Raw genomic sequence first — 16,118 nt, 5'->3', positions numbered from 1 at the left:
GCCTAAACCTTGCATCCATTATATTTTAACTCCCCATTCCTCTTCTCCTCCGGCTCCTGGTAATCTATACTCTACCTTCTGTCTATAAATTTGCATATTCTATTTTGTATACGTGGAATCATATAATATCTGTCCCTCTGTATCTGACTTATTTCACTCAACACTATCTTCAAGGTTCATTTATGTAGTAGCATATATCAGAAATTCATTCCTTTATAAGCCTAACTATTATTCCAATGTATTTAGAGTCCAGATTTTGTTACCCATTCATCTGCTGCTGGATATCTGAGTTGCTTCCACCTTTTGGCTATTATGAATAATCCTGTAATAAGCACTGTTGTACAAATATCTGTTCAAGCCCCTGCTCAATTCTTTTGATGTACACCTAAGAAGTGGGATTGCCAGGTCACACGGTAAGTTCTATGTTTAACTTTTTAGAACTGTCAAATTTTTTCTGCAGTGGGTGCACCACTTTACATTCTCACGAACAATGTACTAAGGTTACTATTTCTCCACATCTTTGACAAATTTGTTATTTTCCATTTTTTTAATAATAGCCATCCTAATGGATATGAAGTAGTACCTCATTGTGGTTTTGATTTGTATTTTTCTAATGGCTAATGATTTGAGCATCTTTCCATGGGCTTATTACTCATTTATATATCTTCTCTGAAGAAATGTCTGTTCAAGTCCTGTGCTGGTTTGAAACATGTATTCCAGAAAAACCATGTTCTTCTAATCCAATTTTGTAGGGGCAGACCCTTGTTGGGTGGATCTTTTGATTAGACTGTTTCCAAGGAAATGTGACCCTGCCTATCCAAGGTGGATCTTAATTAGTTTACTGGGGTCCTTAAAAGAGGTCAGAGAGAGAGCTCAGAGCTAATACCGAGAGCTAAGAGGTGAAACTAAGACACACATGTTTGGAGAAGCTAAGCTAAAAGATGAAACCCAGAGTCTGTCCCCGAAGAAGCTTAGTGAGGACCCACAGATGCTTGGAGAGAGAGCCACTGGAATCAAAGTGGTTTGAAACCAGAAGCTGGGAGAGAAGGACAGTGGACATCGCCATGTGCCTTCCCATGTTGCAAAGAAACCCCAGACACCATCAGCTTTTCTATAGAGTCAAGGTATCTTTCTCTGGATGTCTCAGCTTGGGCATTTTTATGGACTTGTAATTTAATAAATTTCCTTTATAAAAGCTAACCCATTTTTGGTGTATTCCATTCTGGCAGCTTTAGCAGACTGAAACACATTTTGGTACCAGAAGTGGGGTTGCCAGATCATACAGGAGTTCTAGAATTAACCATATCATGTTTTAAGAGTCACACACATCTTCAGTGCTACTGATATTCTGAATAAAGTGCTAATTTGGATTATTTTATTTTAGTGACTACATTTATTCACTTTTGAATTTAGATAAAACATACAGTAAAATGCGTCATCTGCTCAGACCTTCAGTGTGCAGCTAGATGTATTTTTATCTTTCTGTGTGCTCAGACCAACATATAAAACCCCTCAACACCCTCAGTGGGCTCTCTCATGCTGCCTGAATAACCACTACCCTGACAGCTAATGCCATTGATGTTTTGCTTCTCTTGAACTGACTGTGATGACGATTTCAAGTGTCAGCTTGGCTGGGTTGTGGTCAAGCAAGCCCTGGCATGACCACAACTACAAGGGCACGTCATAGATGGATGTGCTTCTACAGCCAGTTGGCTGCAACTATGGTAGAGCACCTCTACAATCAAAAAGAGCAAATGCCCTCAGCAATGCAAGGATCTCCCTCATCCAATCAGATGAAAGCCAGAACTGAGGATTTCCTAACAATAAGAAAGAAGAATTTCAATCTCTACTTCAGCCATCCTAGGGAATTCAACATCAGCTTCATCAGTGTTTTGAACTTGGCAGCTCACCCTAAAGAATGTGGATTTGCCAAGTTAGTGCCCCCTTTTTTATCTGCCTTCTTTTGCTCAACCTCCAATTAACCCAGGGAGCTGCAGACAGCCAGAGCATTGTTCTTCTTTGCTGTATACTATCCCTTCATGTGACTGCACTACATTTTCTCTCCCCAGTTCTCCTATTGGTGGGTGTATTACTCAGCATCCTCAAGGGAATCAGAATGAACAGGAGATATCTGTAAATATGAGATTTTATAAAAGTGTCTCATTTATAAAAAGAGAGAGAGGGAGAGGGAGGGAGAGAGCGATTCTCTCTTCTGACTTCTCCTTTAAAGCCTTCAACTGATTAGATTAAGCATCACTCATTGCAGGAGACTCTCCCCTTGGATGAATGCAAATGCAATCAATGTGCTGATGATTTAACAAACTAGCCTTCTGGTTTATTAACCAGCCACGAAATGTCCTTGCAGCAATGGTCAGGCCAGTGTTTGTATGACCAGACAACTGAACACCATCATCAGGCCAAGTTGACACATGAATTTAACTATAGTGAGTCCTTTGCCCACTTTTAAATTGAGTTTTTTTTTTCTTTTTGCTGAGTTGTATGAGTTCTTTCTATATTTCAGATACTAAACCTTTATCAGATATATGGTTTCTAAATATTTTCTCCCATTCTACTGGTTATTTTTTTATTTTCTTGACAATATCCTTTGATGCACAAAAGATTTTAATTTTTTCTTTTCCTGTTTAAGCTCTTGGTGTAAAATCTGGTTTCTTATATAATTAAATGAGACTTTTAAATGTGGCTACTAGAAATTTTAGCATTACATATATGGCACATATTTTATTTCTATTAGACAGCACTGTTTAGACACTGCAGCAAAAAGTAAAAAGAAACAGGTAAAATTAGTTTTGATAATACATTTTATCTAAAATATTATCATTTTGACATGTAATCAACATAAAAATTATTAGATACTTTATAAAGTACTAAGCCTTCTAAATAGTGTTTTACCCTTACAGCACATCTCAATTACGTTTTCATCAGAAATACTTGAATTGTATTTAAATTACATAAAATTTGCAAATGATAAAATACGTTCACATATTCAAGTTGTTTCAAACATATTTATAAGTTTTCCAGTAACTGGATCATGTACCAAAAAATTCATGTTCTTTCACCTCAGGTGCACTAACCACATCTGAAGATATCAAAAGATAGGCATTGCTAGGAGCTAGTAATGAACAACCTAGGTCAACACATAAAATGGAATTAAAGGGTGACTAATTAAATAAAAATGGCATGTGATTTATTCATGCAGGAGAGAATCCTGACATGAAACTTTTACAGGATTTTATAATGGAAATTCCAATAAATGGCATACCAAATTACTGACACAGGTAGGCCATGACTTAAAACGGAAAATGAGACTTAAAACTATGATTCCTATTCGTACTTGGAAAAATTTTTTTTCTGTACAAAATTTTTGTACAGTTTCCTTGAGTATTAATCCTTTCCATGAAGAAGTAAATTGTTATTAAAAAAACAACTTTTATGAAAAGAAATATCCTCAGAGTTGTAAACCTATTCTACGATTTAAAATTCAAGAGAGAAAGTTTCAGTGGCTGAGAGATTTCTGAGTCAAGAAGTTAACCTGAAGATTATTCTCATGCATTATATAGATATTCCATTTTAGTTTCTGGTGTATTGCAGTGGCTGGAGGAAAGTACCTGAAACTGTTGAACTGTATTCCAGTAACTTGATTCTTGAAGACAACTGTATAACTATATAGCTTTTACAGTGTGACCACTGATTATGAAAACCTTGTATCTGATGATCCTTTTATCCAGGGTATGGACAGATGAGTTAAAAAAAAAAAAAAAAGGATAAAAAATAAATAAGTAATGGCGGGGGGATTAGGGGTTAAAAAAATTGGGTAGATTGAAATACTAATGGTCAATGAGAAGGAGGGGTAAGGGGTATGGGATGTATGAATTGCTTTTATTTTAATTTTTTTTCTGGAGTGATGCAAATGTTCTAAAAATTAAAATGATCAAGGTGACAAATACACAACAACGTGATGATATTGTGAGCCACTGACTGTATACTATGGATGAACTGTATGTGTGTGAAGATTTTTCAATAAAAATATTTAAACAAAAGAGTTTGTCTTTAAAGAAGTATCCTGGGAATTTGTAAATCTACTGTTTCCAAGACATTAATAGTGGTTATCTCTGAGTGGAAGGGTTTAAGGCCCTCTCCCTCCCTTGACTTTCTTCTATAGCCTAATTCCCAACATATCAGATTTCTGTAAATTTAGTCTAATGCTTAAAATCAAATGACAACAGGGCAGTTTAAGTGTAGTTCAGCAGTAGAATTTTCACCTACCATGCGGGAGACCTGGGTTCAATTCCTGGACCATGCACCACCAAAAAAAAAATCAAATGACAATGAAACATGGATGAACCTTGAAAACATTATGCTGAGTGAAACAGCCAGACACAAAATGACAAATATGGTATGATTCCACTTACATGGAATATCTAAAATAAGCAGATTCAAAGAAACAAAATGTAGATTAGAAGTTACCAGGGATGGGGGGGTGTGTAATAGAGGAAGAAGAATGGGAATTGTCACTTAATGGGTAAAGAGTTTCTGTTTTGGGTAATAAAAAAGTTTTAGTAATGAAAGGCATGGTGATGGGAGCCCAACACTGTAAAAGTAATGCCACTGAATTATATACTTACAAATGGTTAAAATGGTAAGTTTTACATATATTATCATAATAAATTTCTTTTTTAATTCAAACAACCAAAAAAGATACGTGGGCATTGATTTGCTTTATATTATGTTATATATGACACAAATAACCTCCTGGATCACTTTCTGATGTGGTAAAAGCATATAACTTGGAATTTTAGAGCCCCAGGATTTATTTACACTCCTTAATCTTACATTCTTTCTTATGTAAAAGTTTCACTCATCTCTATGTTTTAAGGCAAGAAATTAAAATGAATCACTTCCCAAAATACACATTCATTTATGAATATATCAAGCAGCCTTTAAATATTATAACAGTTATCATAACATTATTTATTAACCAAAAAAAATAAATGTCCAATATAGAGAAAATAAAAAATGAAGACCCATCTGTATCTCTATAACCATGATTTCAAATAATGTATTAATTACATGAAAAAAAAAGTTCATGATATTCCACGTGAAATAGCAGAATGCTACATGACATTAATTTTGTTTAAAACCAAATATGTGGGTGGTGCAAAGGTGGCTCTGTGGCAGAATTCTCACCTGCCATGCCAGAAACCCAAGTTCGATTCCCAGAGTCTGCCTATGCCAAAAAAAAAAAATTTTTATCTACAGGAGAATTATTCTTGTTGCCTCCTTAGTATCCATTCCCTCTTTTTTTTCCTGATAGTATAATACCAATAATCCTTCTTCAGGGGACTAACACATTCCCACCTAAATCATGTATTGGTAGACCCCACTCTCAGCTCCAAGAAGAGCTTAAAACTACCCAAATCAGTTTGATAAAAGTGTTTAAAAAACAGGCAAAAAACTTGTGGACTGGGTGAGGAGGGTGCAAGGGGAGTTTCTCTTTCCACTGAAGTTACTGAGCAAAATTGGAGATAAGCAGGTAGCCATCTTTCCCTAGGGAAAAGCCTCCTAATAAATATGTCAAAATATTAGTGATAGCTATCTTTGAATAATGGAAATACGGGTGGTATTTTCCCTCTTTCTACCTACTGTTGCACATCTTTTAATTTTGTAGCTTTTTAAAAAAAGACGATTTAGTATATACCACAATTCTTAAATTTCAGTGAAATAAAATTTAAGAGCATTGGCTAAGAAATAAAAAACAACCCACTGGGGGATATACGGGTAGTTCAGTGGTAGAATGCTCACCTGCCATGTATAAGACCTGGGTTTGAATCTCAGACCACACCAAAAAAAAGTCAACAAATGGTGCTGTGATAACAGGAAATTCACATGGAAGAGAATGAAATGTGACCCCCCCCAATGCACAGCATACCAAAAAAGTTACTACTAATAATAGTAATATTAAAAAAAAAAATTATCCACTACCTCCCCTTTCCTGTAACACAATCCCCCCTTATCACAATATAAACATGGAAAGAAAAAGCACTTACTACCAAGTTTATTAATTTGTTAATGCTGATGGTATGCAATATACCAGAAATGGAATGGCTTTGAAAAAGGAATTTTATGAAGTTACAAATCTACAGTTCTAAGGCCATGAAAATGTCCAAGCTAATCCAGAGAAGGACACCTTAACGCCAAAGAAAGGCTGGTGTCTGTCACATGGGAAGGCACGTGACTGGCATCTACTGGTCCTTATTTCACGTTTCATTACTTAAAGCTTATGATACCAGTGGTTTCCTTTCTAAGCATCTGTGGGCCTTCACTTAGCTCCTCCGAGACACAACTCTGGATACTGGCTTACTTAGCATCTCACAGGAAGGCACATGGCGATGTATGCCGGGTTCTGCCCATGTCTAGGCATCTGCTCTCTCTGTCAGCACGCCAAACATCTTGATACACCCATGTCTCTATGAGCTCTGAAGCAACTGTTCTTCAAGCATCTGCAACCTAAGGTTTCTCCAAAATGTCCCCCCTTTTAAAGGACTCTAGAAACTAATCAAGACCCACCTTGAATAGGTGGAGTCACATCTCCATCTAATCAAAAGGTCACAGCTACAACTGGGTGTGTCTTATCTCCACGAAGTAACCTAATCAAAAGGTCACCCTACAGCTGGGTGTGTCACAGCTTCATGAAAACAATCCAATCAAAGTTTCCCACCCTACACAATAAGTCTGGCCCCATAAATTTGGATCAGGATTAAAACATGGCTTTTCTGGGGTATATAATAGTTTCAAGCCAGCACACCCAGACTGGCTATAGCAAATAGTATGCATTAGTGTGTGGGAGGGAATCAGCAGGGAGACTGCATGGAAATTAGTGTAACGATCAAGACAGAAATAATTAATACAAAATCCTTAGCTGTCACCACTTGGCAACAACCTAATTTAAAAATATTTCTCATGAGTATTTCCATAGTATATTATATACAAAATAAATAAATAAATTAGACATTCAGCAAATATTTCTTGAATACTTATATAGCCCAGACCCTCTGACATGTCAATCATAATCTAATCCCAGGCCATCTTTAAGATAACTATCACCACCAAAATATTCTTCTGATCCACATAATGAGAAATTTTCAATGGAAAACAACAAAAATAGCAAAATCATGCACTGCCCTGTGTGTATCTTGCCCCCTGTGCAGGTTTGAATCTGTAGTGAACCCTAGAAAAGCCATGTCTTTTAATCCTCATTCAATATTTTTGCTGGGCACTTTTTAATTGTTCCCATGGAGATGTGATCCACCCAATTGTGGGTGGTAACTTTTGATTAGTGATTTCCATGGAAATGTGTCTCCACCCATTCAAGATGGGGTTGCTTACTGGTGCCCTTTAAGAGGGAAGCATTTTGGAAAGAGACACAGAGCCCACACAGCCACAGACTTTTGGAAACGAAGAACAAAAACGTCCCCAGGGAAGCTTTATGAAATAAGAAGTCAGGAGAAAAAGCTAGCAGACTTCACCTTGTGCCTTTCCAGCCAAGAAAGAAACGCTGAGCATCATAGGCCTTCTTGAACCAAGGTATTTTTCCTTGAATGCGTTAGATTGAACATTTCTATAGATCTTTGCTTTAATTTGGACAATCTCGTAGCCTCAGAACTGTAAACTAATAACTTATTAAATTCCCCCTTTAAAAAGCCTTTCTGTTTCTGGTACATTACATTCTAGCAACTAGCAAACTAGAACACCGTCTCAATCCTACCTTCAATGCCAGAATAATCAACAGACCACAGGGCTGGCAAAAGAACCTCCTTGCTAGGAATAGAATGACGTACCCTGAGTTACAATGCCATTTAAACATGAAAACCCTTGCTAGATGTGGTCTCAGCCCAGCCTACCTGTCCAAAGTGAGCAGGATATCCCAGCATATGCATATATAGTAATTTTGCCACATTCCGGCATCGGTATGTATTGTCTTCTTCTCTAAAAGATGACCGTATTGCAGCACATTCTTTCTGGATCATTTCTCGTTCTTCAGCTTGCGTTCGGGCTGTCCGGATGGTCCGGATCAGCTCCCGTAATCTGATGGGGGCTGGCATCCTCTGGATATGGAAAGACATCAAACAGAAATGTTCACATTTTTTACAGCCAAAACAATTCACATAACTTCCCACCTAAATTTCTGACTGATTTTTAAAAACTTTTTTATTATATAGTATAACATATACACAAAGCAAAGAAATAAAAAAGCAATAATTTTCAAAGCACTCTTCAACAAGCAGTCACAGAACAGATCCCAGTTGACTGATTTTTAAGAATTCAAGACTTTGCTAAGTCCAAACCTCAAAGTTTCGGCATATCTATTCTATAAAAACCCCTCAACTGAGCTTCCGGTTCAAGATGGCAGCTTAACAACATGTGCGTTTTAGTTTGTCCTCCAGAACAACTACCAAATAACCAGAAACAGTACAGAACAGCTCCTGGGGCCACGTCAGTGACCAGACACACAGCATACCCCAGTCTGGACCAGCTGGACCGGCTGTGAGCACCCTCCAGAACCGTAAATTCCCAAAGCTGGTGCGGCGGCCAGTGCCCCTCCCCCACAGGCCACTTCCCAGAGGGGAAAGGAAAGGACTTTACCAGCAGCAGGGACTGGGCACAATCAAACGCCAATTGTGGAACTAATTAACAAATTCTGACTACTAAAAATAGGCCCCCAGCTTAGGTGAACCTGATCAAAGCGGAGGTTGCTCATTTTTGCCCCCACGCCAAGGGGGCAGGACTGACAGAAAAAGGGGGAAAAAAAAAAAGAAGGAAACAGAGGTTTTTGTGGCTGTGTATCTACAAAGGCTTGACTGCCTCTGGATATAGCGGCAGGACTTTTCAGGCTGCAACTGCCCCAGGCATAGGCAGAAGTGAGCTCTTTTGGGGGGTTGTCTGGAGCCTGTGCCTTTCCCAGGGGAGGGGTGAAGACCAACCCAGGTGGAATCCCTCCATCAACGAATTCAGACACCAGGGCTTGGTAATTTGAAGCCATTAAAACCAGCCTACAACCTCTCCTCTGTCCCACCACGCCCCCAGCAGGGAGAGTCTGCCAAAGTTAAAGGTACTGCATCATCTTATGCTGGTGGGACCTGCAGTCAGACAAGCGCCACACACAGGGCAGGATGAGAAAAACAGAGTCCAGAGACTCCACAGTAAAGTCTTTCAACCTGCTGGGTCTCATCCTCAGGGAAAACCGACACAGGTGACTCTTTCCTCCTGATAGGAGGCCAGTTTGGTCTGGGAAAATCTGGCTGGGGTCTATAATATCTAAGTAGATCCTCCTAAGTGTGTGTGTGGGGGGGGAAGGCACCACACAAGCAGGGCAAGAAACAAGAAAACAAGAACTGAAAAATTCTCCTCTGTTAAACAAAACTTAAGCTAAAGGTCCAGATAAATCTGAACGGAATGTCAAACAGACAGACAACAAATTCATCCAGCAAGAAAACCCTAGATAAAAGAACTGAAAGCAATCTCCAGAATAAACTAATTAAGGTAATTAAATGCCTAGATGCCAGCAAAAAATAACAAATCACACAAGGAAAATTGAAGATATGGCCCAGACAAAGGAACAAACCAACAATTCAAATGACATACAGGAGCTGAAACAATTAATTCAGAATGTACGAACAGACATGGAAAACTTCATCAAAACCCAAATCAATTAATTGAGGGAGGATATAAAAAAAAAACCCTCAACTGGGAAGATGAGGACACAGGTGGGATATGGGATAGGCTTGGAGGAAAAGTGACTGTCCTATCTCAGAAACAGACTAACTGGTTATGGGCACCGAATCTGAAATTATTGGGCTTTCGAGGGTAGTGCCCATGCTTGGACTGGGTTGCCAGGAGAGGTGGCTTGGGGTAGAAATGCAGCTCATATCAAACAATCATGTTATATGAGCTCTCTTCCTAAGAGAAGTGTGCCAATGGCCAGCTATTCTTCTCAAAAAGCTACTAAGTACTTCTCAAATGTACTAAGAAATGATGAATATGCAACTATGTGATGATATTAAGAATTACTGATTGTACATGTAGAATGGAATGATTTCTAAATGTTTTGTTAATTTTTTTAATTAATAAAAAAAAAGCTACTGGGGGCTCACAAAACTGAAATCTGTGGAATAAAGAAGATGAGGAAAAGAGAAGAGCATAAACATGACCATTTAAAAATCTGGCACACTGAATATTCTATGCTATCAAGATCAGTGTGGCAGTTTTCAAAGCACAGAATCATGAGTTAGGGAACCTACTTCGCTCACCTCTGTCACTAACTTACTATATTTCCCTCTAAATCTACTTCCTTGACTGTAAATTGGACTGGAAGTTAATGCCTTTCCACTCTGAGGAGCCATGATTTGCACAACGGGTATCTTATAGGTTTGGCAACTGTTTCAATTTTCTTCCTTCAATTGCTGTGTGCTTGTGTATGAAGAAAAGAATTCCATCTAGGTGGAGGTGGTGAAGAAAGGGGAGGAGAGTTACATTTCCAGGGTGTGCTGGTTTGAAAGGATGTATGTACCCTTGAAAAGCCATGCTTTAATCAAAATCCCATTTCATAGAGGCAGAATAATCCCTATTCAATACTGTATGTAATTAGATCATCTCCCCAGAGATGTAATCTAATCAAGAGTGGTTGTTAAACTAGATTAAGGGAGATGTGTCTCCACCCATTCAAGTGTGTCTTGTTTGGTTAACTGGAGTCCTATAAAAGAGGAAACATTCTGGAGAATGAGAGATTCAGAGAGAACAGAGAATGCTGTAGCACGACAAAGCAGAGAGTCCATCAACCAGTGCTTTGGAGATGAAGAAGGAAAATGTCTCCTGGGGAGCTTCATGAAACAGGAAGCCAGGAGAGAAAGCTAACAGATTTCACCATGTTCAACACATACCTTTTCAGATGAGAGAGAAACCCTAACCATGTTCGCCATGTGCCTTTCCACTTGAGAGAGAAACTCTGAACTTCACCAGCCTTCTTGAATCACGCATCTTTCCCTGGATGCCTTAGATTAGACATTTCTATAGACTTGTTTTAATTGGGACATTTTCTAGCCTTAGAACTGTAAATTTGCAACTTATTATATTTCCTTTTTTAAAAGCCATTCTGTTTCTGGTATATTGCTTTCCGGCAGCTAGCAAACTAGAACACTGAGAGGGTCAGTGACTTTGCAGCAATTTTCTTAAAGTAGCTCAGATACATCACAGTAACAACTCTTACTGCAGTTCTATTCTCACTTGAGAAATTAGGATTTCCTCCAAACCACAAAAGGTCTCTGCCACCCACCCACATACCACCGAGCAAGACCTGAACCCTAGCTGCACTACATGAGTTCTGAAGGGCAGCTGGAGGTGGAGAGATAACAGCCGACCTTAGGATACGGAACCAGAGCCTATGGCTTCACCAACACCAAGGGATGCTCACAGGAAATGTTGCCTAGGATCTCAGCCCAAGGCTGATTTTTTTTTTACAAATCTCTCTGAAATGTATTATTTTGGTGACAAAAATGAAGGAGCTTTGTAAATTTTCTTTTATAGACTATGAAGCATATCAAGTAGTTATTTTTCTTAACAAAATAGGAAGCATGGGAGCAGAATTAAATTGGTAAAAATCCTTAGATTAAACAAGCAATGATTAGGTCTGCTATTTTGACCTTTTATAAAAACAGAAGTGTCTGTAGTGTTTAAGTATATGTTTTGTCTTGCTTCCTGGACTGCACTTTTCAATAAACTTGAAAAAAGTAAAACAAAAACTCTCAACTCAGTGTTTCTGGATAGGATCCAAACAAAAATATTAACAAAATAAGACAATACACCATTAGCTAAGGTCCATCACTAATAGCAAAAACTATCCCATGAAATAAGTCAACCCAAATTTTTACTTAATTCCTAAATAAGGAAAGACTATGCCCAACCTTAGGAAAGATAGATATTTTTTGTTCAACTGCTGCAAAACTCAACATAGCTCTACAAAATATGATATGAATGTGATCACAATCAAAACTCAACTCAAGAAAATATGAGAATGAGAAAAGAAAATAGGATGAGAAAACCAAATGTTCAATTAAAAAACACCTCTCTGACAAACAGTATCTTCTCACTACACTGGGTACTCTTTAAAAATGTAATAAGCAGGAAAAAATAGCAAACCATTCACTAGAGGGTAAAACTATTAGTGCAATACTCTAATGAGTATTTTTAAAAAGTAAAAAAATAAAGCAATAACACAAAGGACTTAAAATAGCCAAAACAATCTTGAAAAAGAACAAAGATGAAGAATTTGCATTATCTATTTTCAAGAATTAATACAAAGCTACAGTAATCAAGACAGTGTGAAATGGACAGAATAGATTTAAGAGAATAATGGAACAACATGGAAGTCTAGGAACAGACCCACAACAAAGGGACCAATGCTATTCAACAGAATAATGGGTAGTCTTTAAATAAATGGTGCTAAAACAATTGGATATCCATACAGAAAAAGAAAAATTAATCAGGACCTTAACCTCACACAGTAAATAAAAATGAACTCAAAATGAATTATAAATCTAAACATCAGATAAAACTAAAAAATGTCCCAGGAGAAAATCTTTGCAAAAATAGGCTAATCAAGAATTTCATAAGCAATAACAAGCACCAAGTATTTTTAAAAATTTGAAAAACTGGACTTTACCAAATTCCAAACCTTTTTTTGCTCTTCAAAAGATACCATTATGAATAGGATAAAAATATTATGAGGGACAAGGGAAGCCACAGAAAAGAAAAAAATATTCATAATACATATCTTACAATAATGAAAGAGCCTTATTTAAAGATAAAAGATTAGACAGTGACTTCTCAAAAGAAGCTACACGAATGGCCATAAGTACATGAAAAGATGTTTAACATCATTAATCAGCAAGGAATTGCAAATTACAACAATAAAGGCAAAATGCATGAAAATTAAACAACACACTCTTAGCCAAAGAGTCAAAGAAGAAATTACAAGGAAAATAAGAAAATATTTTTAGGCAAATGAAAATAAAAACACAACATACAAAAATGTATGGGATACAGCAAAGGCAATGCCAAGAGGGAAATATATAGCTCTAAATGCTTACATTAAAAAAAGAAGAAACAGGCGGGCCGCGGTGGCTCAGCGGGCAAAGTGCTTGCCTGCTATGCCGGAGGACCTCGGTTCGATTCCCGGCCCCAGCCCATGTAACAAAAACGGAGAAACAGAATACAATAAAACAAGAAAATGTTTAAAAATGTTTCCCTTTCTTCCTTCCTTCCTTCCTTCTATCCTTCCTTCCTTCTCTCTGTCTTTAAAAAAAAAAAAAAAAAAAAAAAAAAAAAAAAAAAAAAAAAAAAAAAAAAAAAAAAAAAAAGAAGAAACAACTCGGCATGTGAACTCACTGCCTTTCCCCCTACATGGGATATGACTCCCAGGGGTGTAAACCTCCCTGGCAACGTGGGACAGAAACCCTGGGATAAGCCAGGACCGGGCATCAAGAGATTGAGAAAGCCTTCTTGACCAACAGGGGGAAGACAGAAATGAGACAAAATAAAATTTCAGTGGCTGACAGATTTCAAACAAAGTCAACAGGTTATCCTGGAGGTTATTCTTATGTACTTATGATATACATTTTTAGTTTACGATGTATTGGAGTGGCTGGAGGGAAGTACCTGAAACTATTGAGCTGTGTTTCAGTAGCTTAGATTCTTGAAGACAATTATAAAAAGATGTAATGTTTACAATGTGACTGTGTGATTGTGAGAACTTTGTGTCTGATGTTCCTTATATCCAGAGTATGAACAGATGAGTAAAAAATATGGATATAAATAAATAAATAAATAATAGGGGGGGCAAAGAGTAAAATAAATTGGGTAGATGGAAATAGTAGTGGTCAATGAGAGGGAGGGGTGAGGGGTATGGTATATATGAGTTTTTTCTTTTTTCTTTTTTATTACTTTTGCTGGAGTGATGCAAATGTTCAAAAAATTATTATGGTGAAGAATATGCTACTATTTGATGATATTGTGAGCCACTGATTGTACACCACATATGGAATGTTTGTCTATGTCAAGAATATATGCTTGTATAAGTTTTTACAATAAAAAATATTTTTAAAAAAATCCCAAATCAGAGAGCTAATCTCACAACTGAAGGATCTAGAAAAAGAGAAAACTAAAGCTAAAGAAGGAAGGGAAAAAACAAAGATTACAGCAGAGCTAAATGAAGAATTAAAAAGGAAAAAGAGAGAGAATCAATGCAAGTAAAACCTGATTTCTTGAAAGGGTCAATAAAATCTACAAGCCTTAAGCTACACTAACAAAGAAAAAAAGAGAGTGGACACAAATAACTAAAGTCAGAATTTAAAAGGGTGCATTACCTGCAACTCAACAGAAATAAAACAAGTGGAAGACAATACCACAAACAACAGAGTATGCCAAAAAATTAGATACCTACATTAAATGCACAAAGTCCTAGAAGCACACAAAACCTACACTGACTGAAGAAAAAAAAATAGATCTCAAACAAACCAATAACAAATAAATGGACTGAATCAGTAATCTAAATCCTCCCAAAAAAGAAAAGCCTAAGACCAGATGGCTTCACAGGTGAATTTACCAAACATTCCAAGAAGAATTAATACCAATCCAGTTTAAACTAGTGCAAAAAACTAAAGAGGAGGGTATGCCCACTAACTTATTCCACGAGACCAATATCACCCTAATATCAAAGTAATGTAAAGATACCACAAGAAAAAAAAATTATAGAACAACATCCCTGTTCTAGTTTGCTAGCTACCCGAGTGCAATATACTAGAAACAGAATGGCTTCTAAAAAGGGGGATTCAACAAGTTGCTAGTTTACAGTTCTAAGGCCGAGAAAATGTCCCAATTAAAAAACAAGTCTATAGAAATGTCCAATCTTAGGTATCCAAAGAAAGATACCTTGGTTCAAGAAGGCCAATGAAGTTCAGGATTTCTTTCTCAAGTGGAAGGGCACATGGTGAACACGGCATCATCTGCTAGCTTCTTCTCCTGGCTTCCTGTTTCATGAAGAACCACGGAAGGCATTTTCCTTCTTCATCTCCAAAGGTCACTGGCTCATGGACTCTGCTTCTCGTGGCTATGTCGTTCTGCTTTACTCTCTCTGAACCTCTTTTTTTTCCAAAATGCTTCCTCTTTTACAGGACTCCAGAAATTTATCAAGATCCACCCAAATGGGTGGAGACATGTCGTCACCTAATCCGGTTTAACAACTACTCTTGATTAAATCACACCTCCAGGGAGATGATTTGATTACAGTTTCAAAGATACAGTACTGAATAGGGATTATTCTGCCTTTATGAAATGGGACTTAGATTAAAACATGGCTTTTCTAGGGGATATACATCCTTTCAAACCAGCACAATCCCTTATGAATACAGATGCAAAAATCCTACACAAAATATTAGCAACTAAATCCAACAGCACAGTAAAAGAATTATATATACCAAGATTAAGCAGGATTTATATCAGGTATGCAAGTGTGACTCAATATAAGAAAATAAATTAAAATAATACACCACATTAACAGAACAATGGAGAGAAAAAAAATCACACGGTCATTGGATATGACACAGAGAAGGCATTTGACAAAATCCAGCATCCCTTCTTGATAAAAACACTCAGAAAATTTGGAACAGAAAGAAACTTCTTCAACATAAAAGGGCACAGAAGAAAAATCCACAGCTAATACATACTCAATGGGAAAAACTAAGGTTTTCCCTCTAAGATCAGGAACAAGACAAGGATGCTCACTGTCACCACTATTATTCAACATTGTACTGGAAGTTCTAGCCGGAGTAATTACACAAGAAAAAGAAATAAAAAACATCCAAATTGGAAAGGAAGAAGAAAACCTTTTCCTATCTGCAGATGACATGATTCTACATACAGAAAAACCTGAAAAATTGACCACAAAGCTACTAGACCTAATAAATTCAGCAAAGTGGCAGTATACAAGATCAACACACAAAAATCAGTAGTTTTTCTATACACTATTAATGAAACAATCTGAAGAGGAA

At 37.2% G+C, this 16,118-nt stretch overlaps 1 protein-coding gene across 6 annotated transcripts in view; it reads right to left on the bottom strand.

The window, feature by feature from the left end:
* The window catches only part of AP1G1 (adaptor related protein complex 1 subunit gamma 1), a 131,325-nt gene that overhangs the window by 76,467 nt on the left and 38,740 nt on the right, over positions 1–16,118 (bottom strand). For all 6 annotated transcript variants that reach the window (XM_077132917.1, XM_077132916.1, XM_077132922.1 and 3 more), the window contains exon 2: positions 7,920–8,123. In XM_077132917.1, the coding sequence (XP_076989032.1) occupies positions 7,920–8,120 (201 nt within the window). In that variant the 5' untranslated portion in view covers positions 8,121–8,123. The remainder of the gene's footprint in view (positions 1–7,919; positions 8,124–16,118) is intronic.

This window comes from Tamandua tetradactyla, chromosome 16 (genome assembly GCF_023851605.1).
Source record: "Tamandua tetradactyla isolate mTamTet1 chromosome 16, mTamTet1.pri, whole genome shotgun sequence".
NCBI lineage: Eukaryota > Metazoa > Chordata > Mammalia > Pilosa > Myrmecophagidae > Tamandua > Tamandua tetradactyla.
This window is presented reverse-complemented; position numbering and strand designations above follow the sequence as displayed.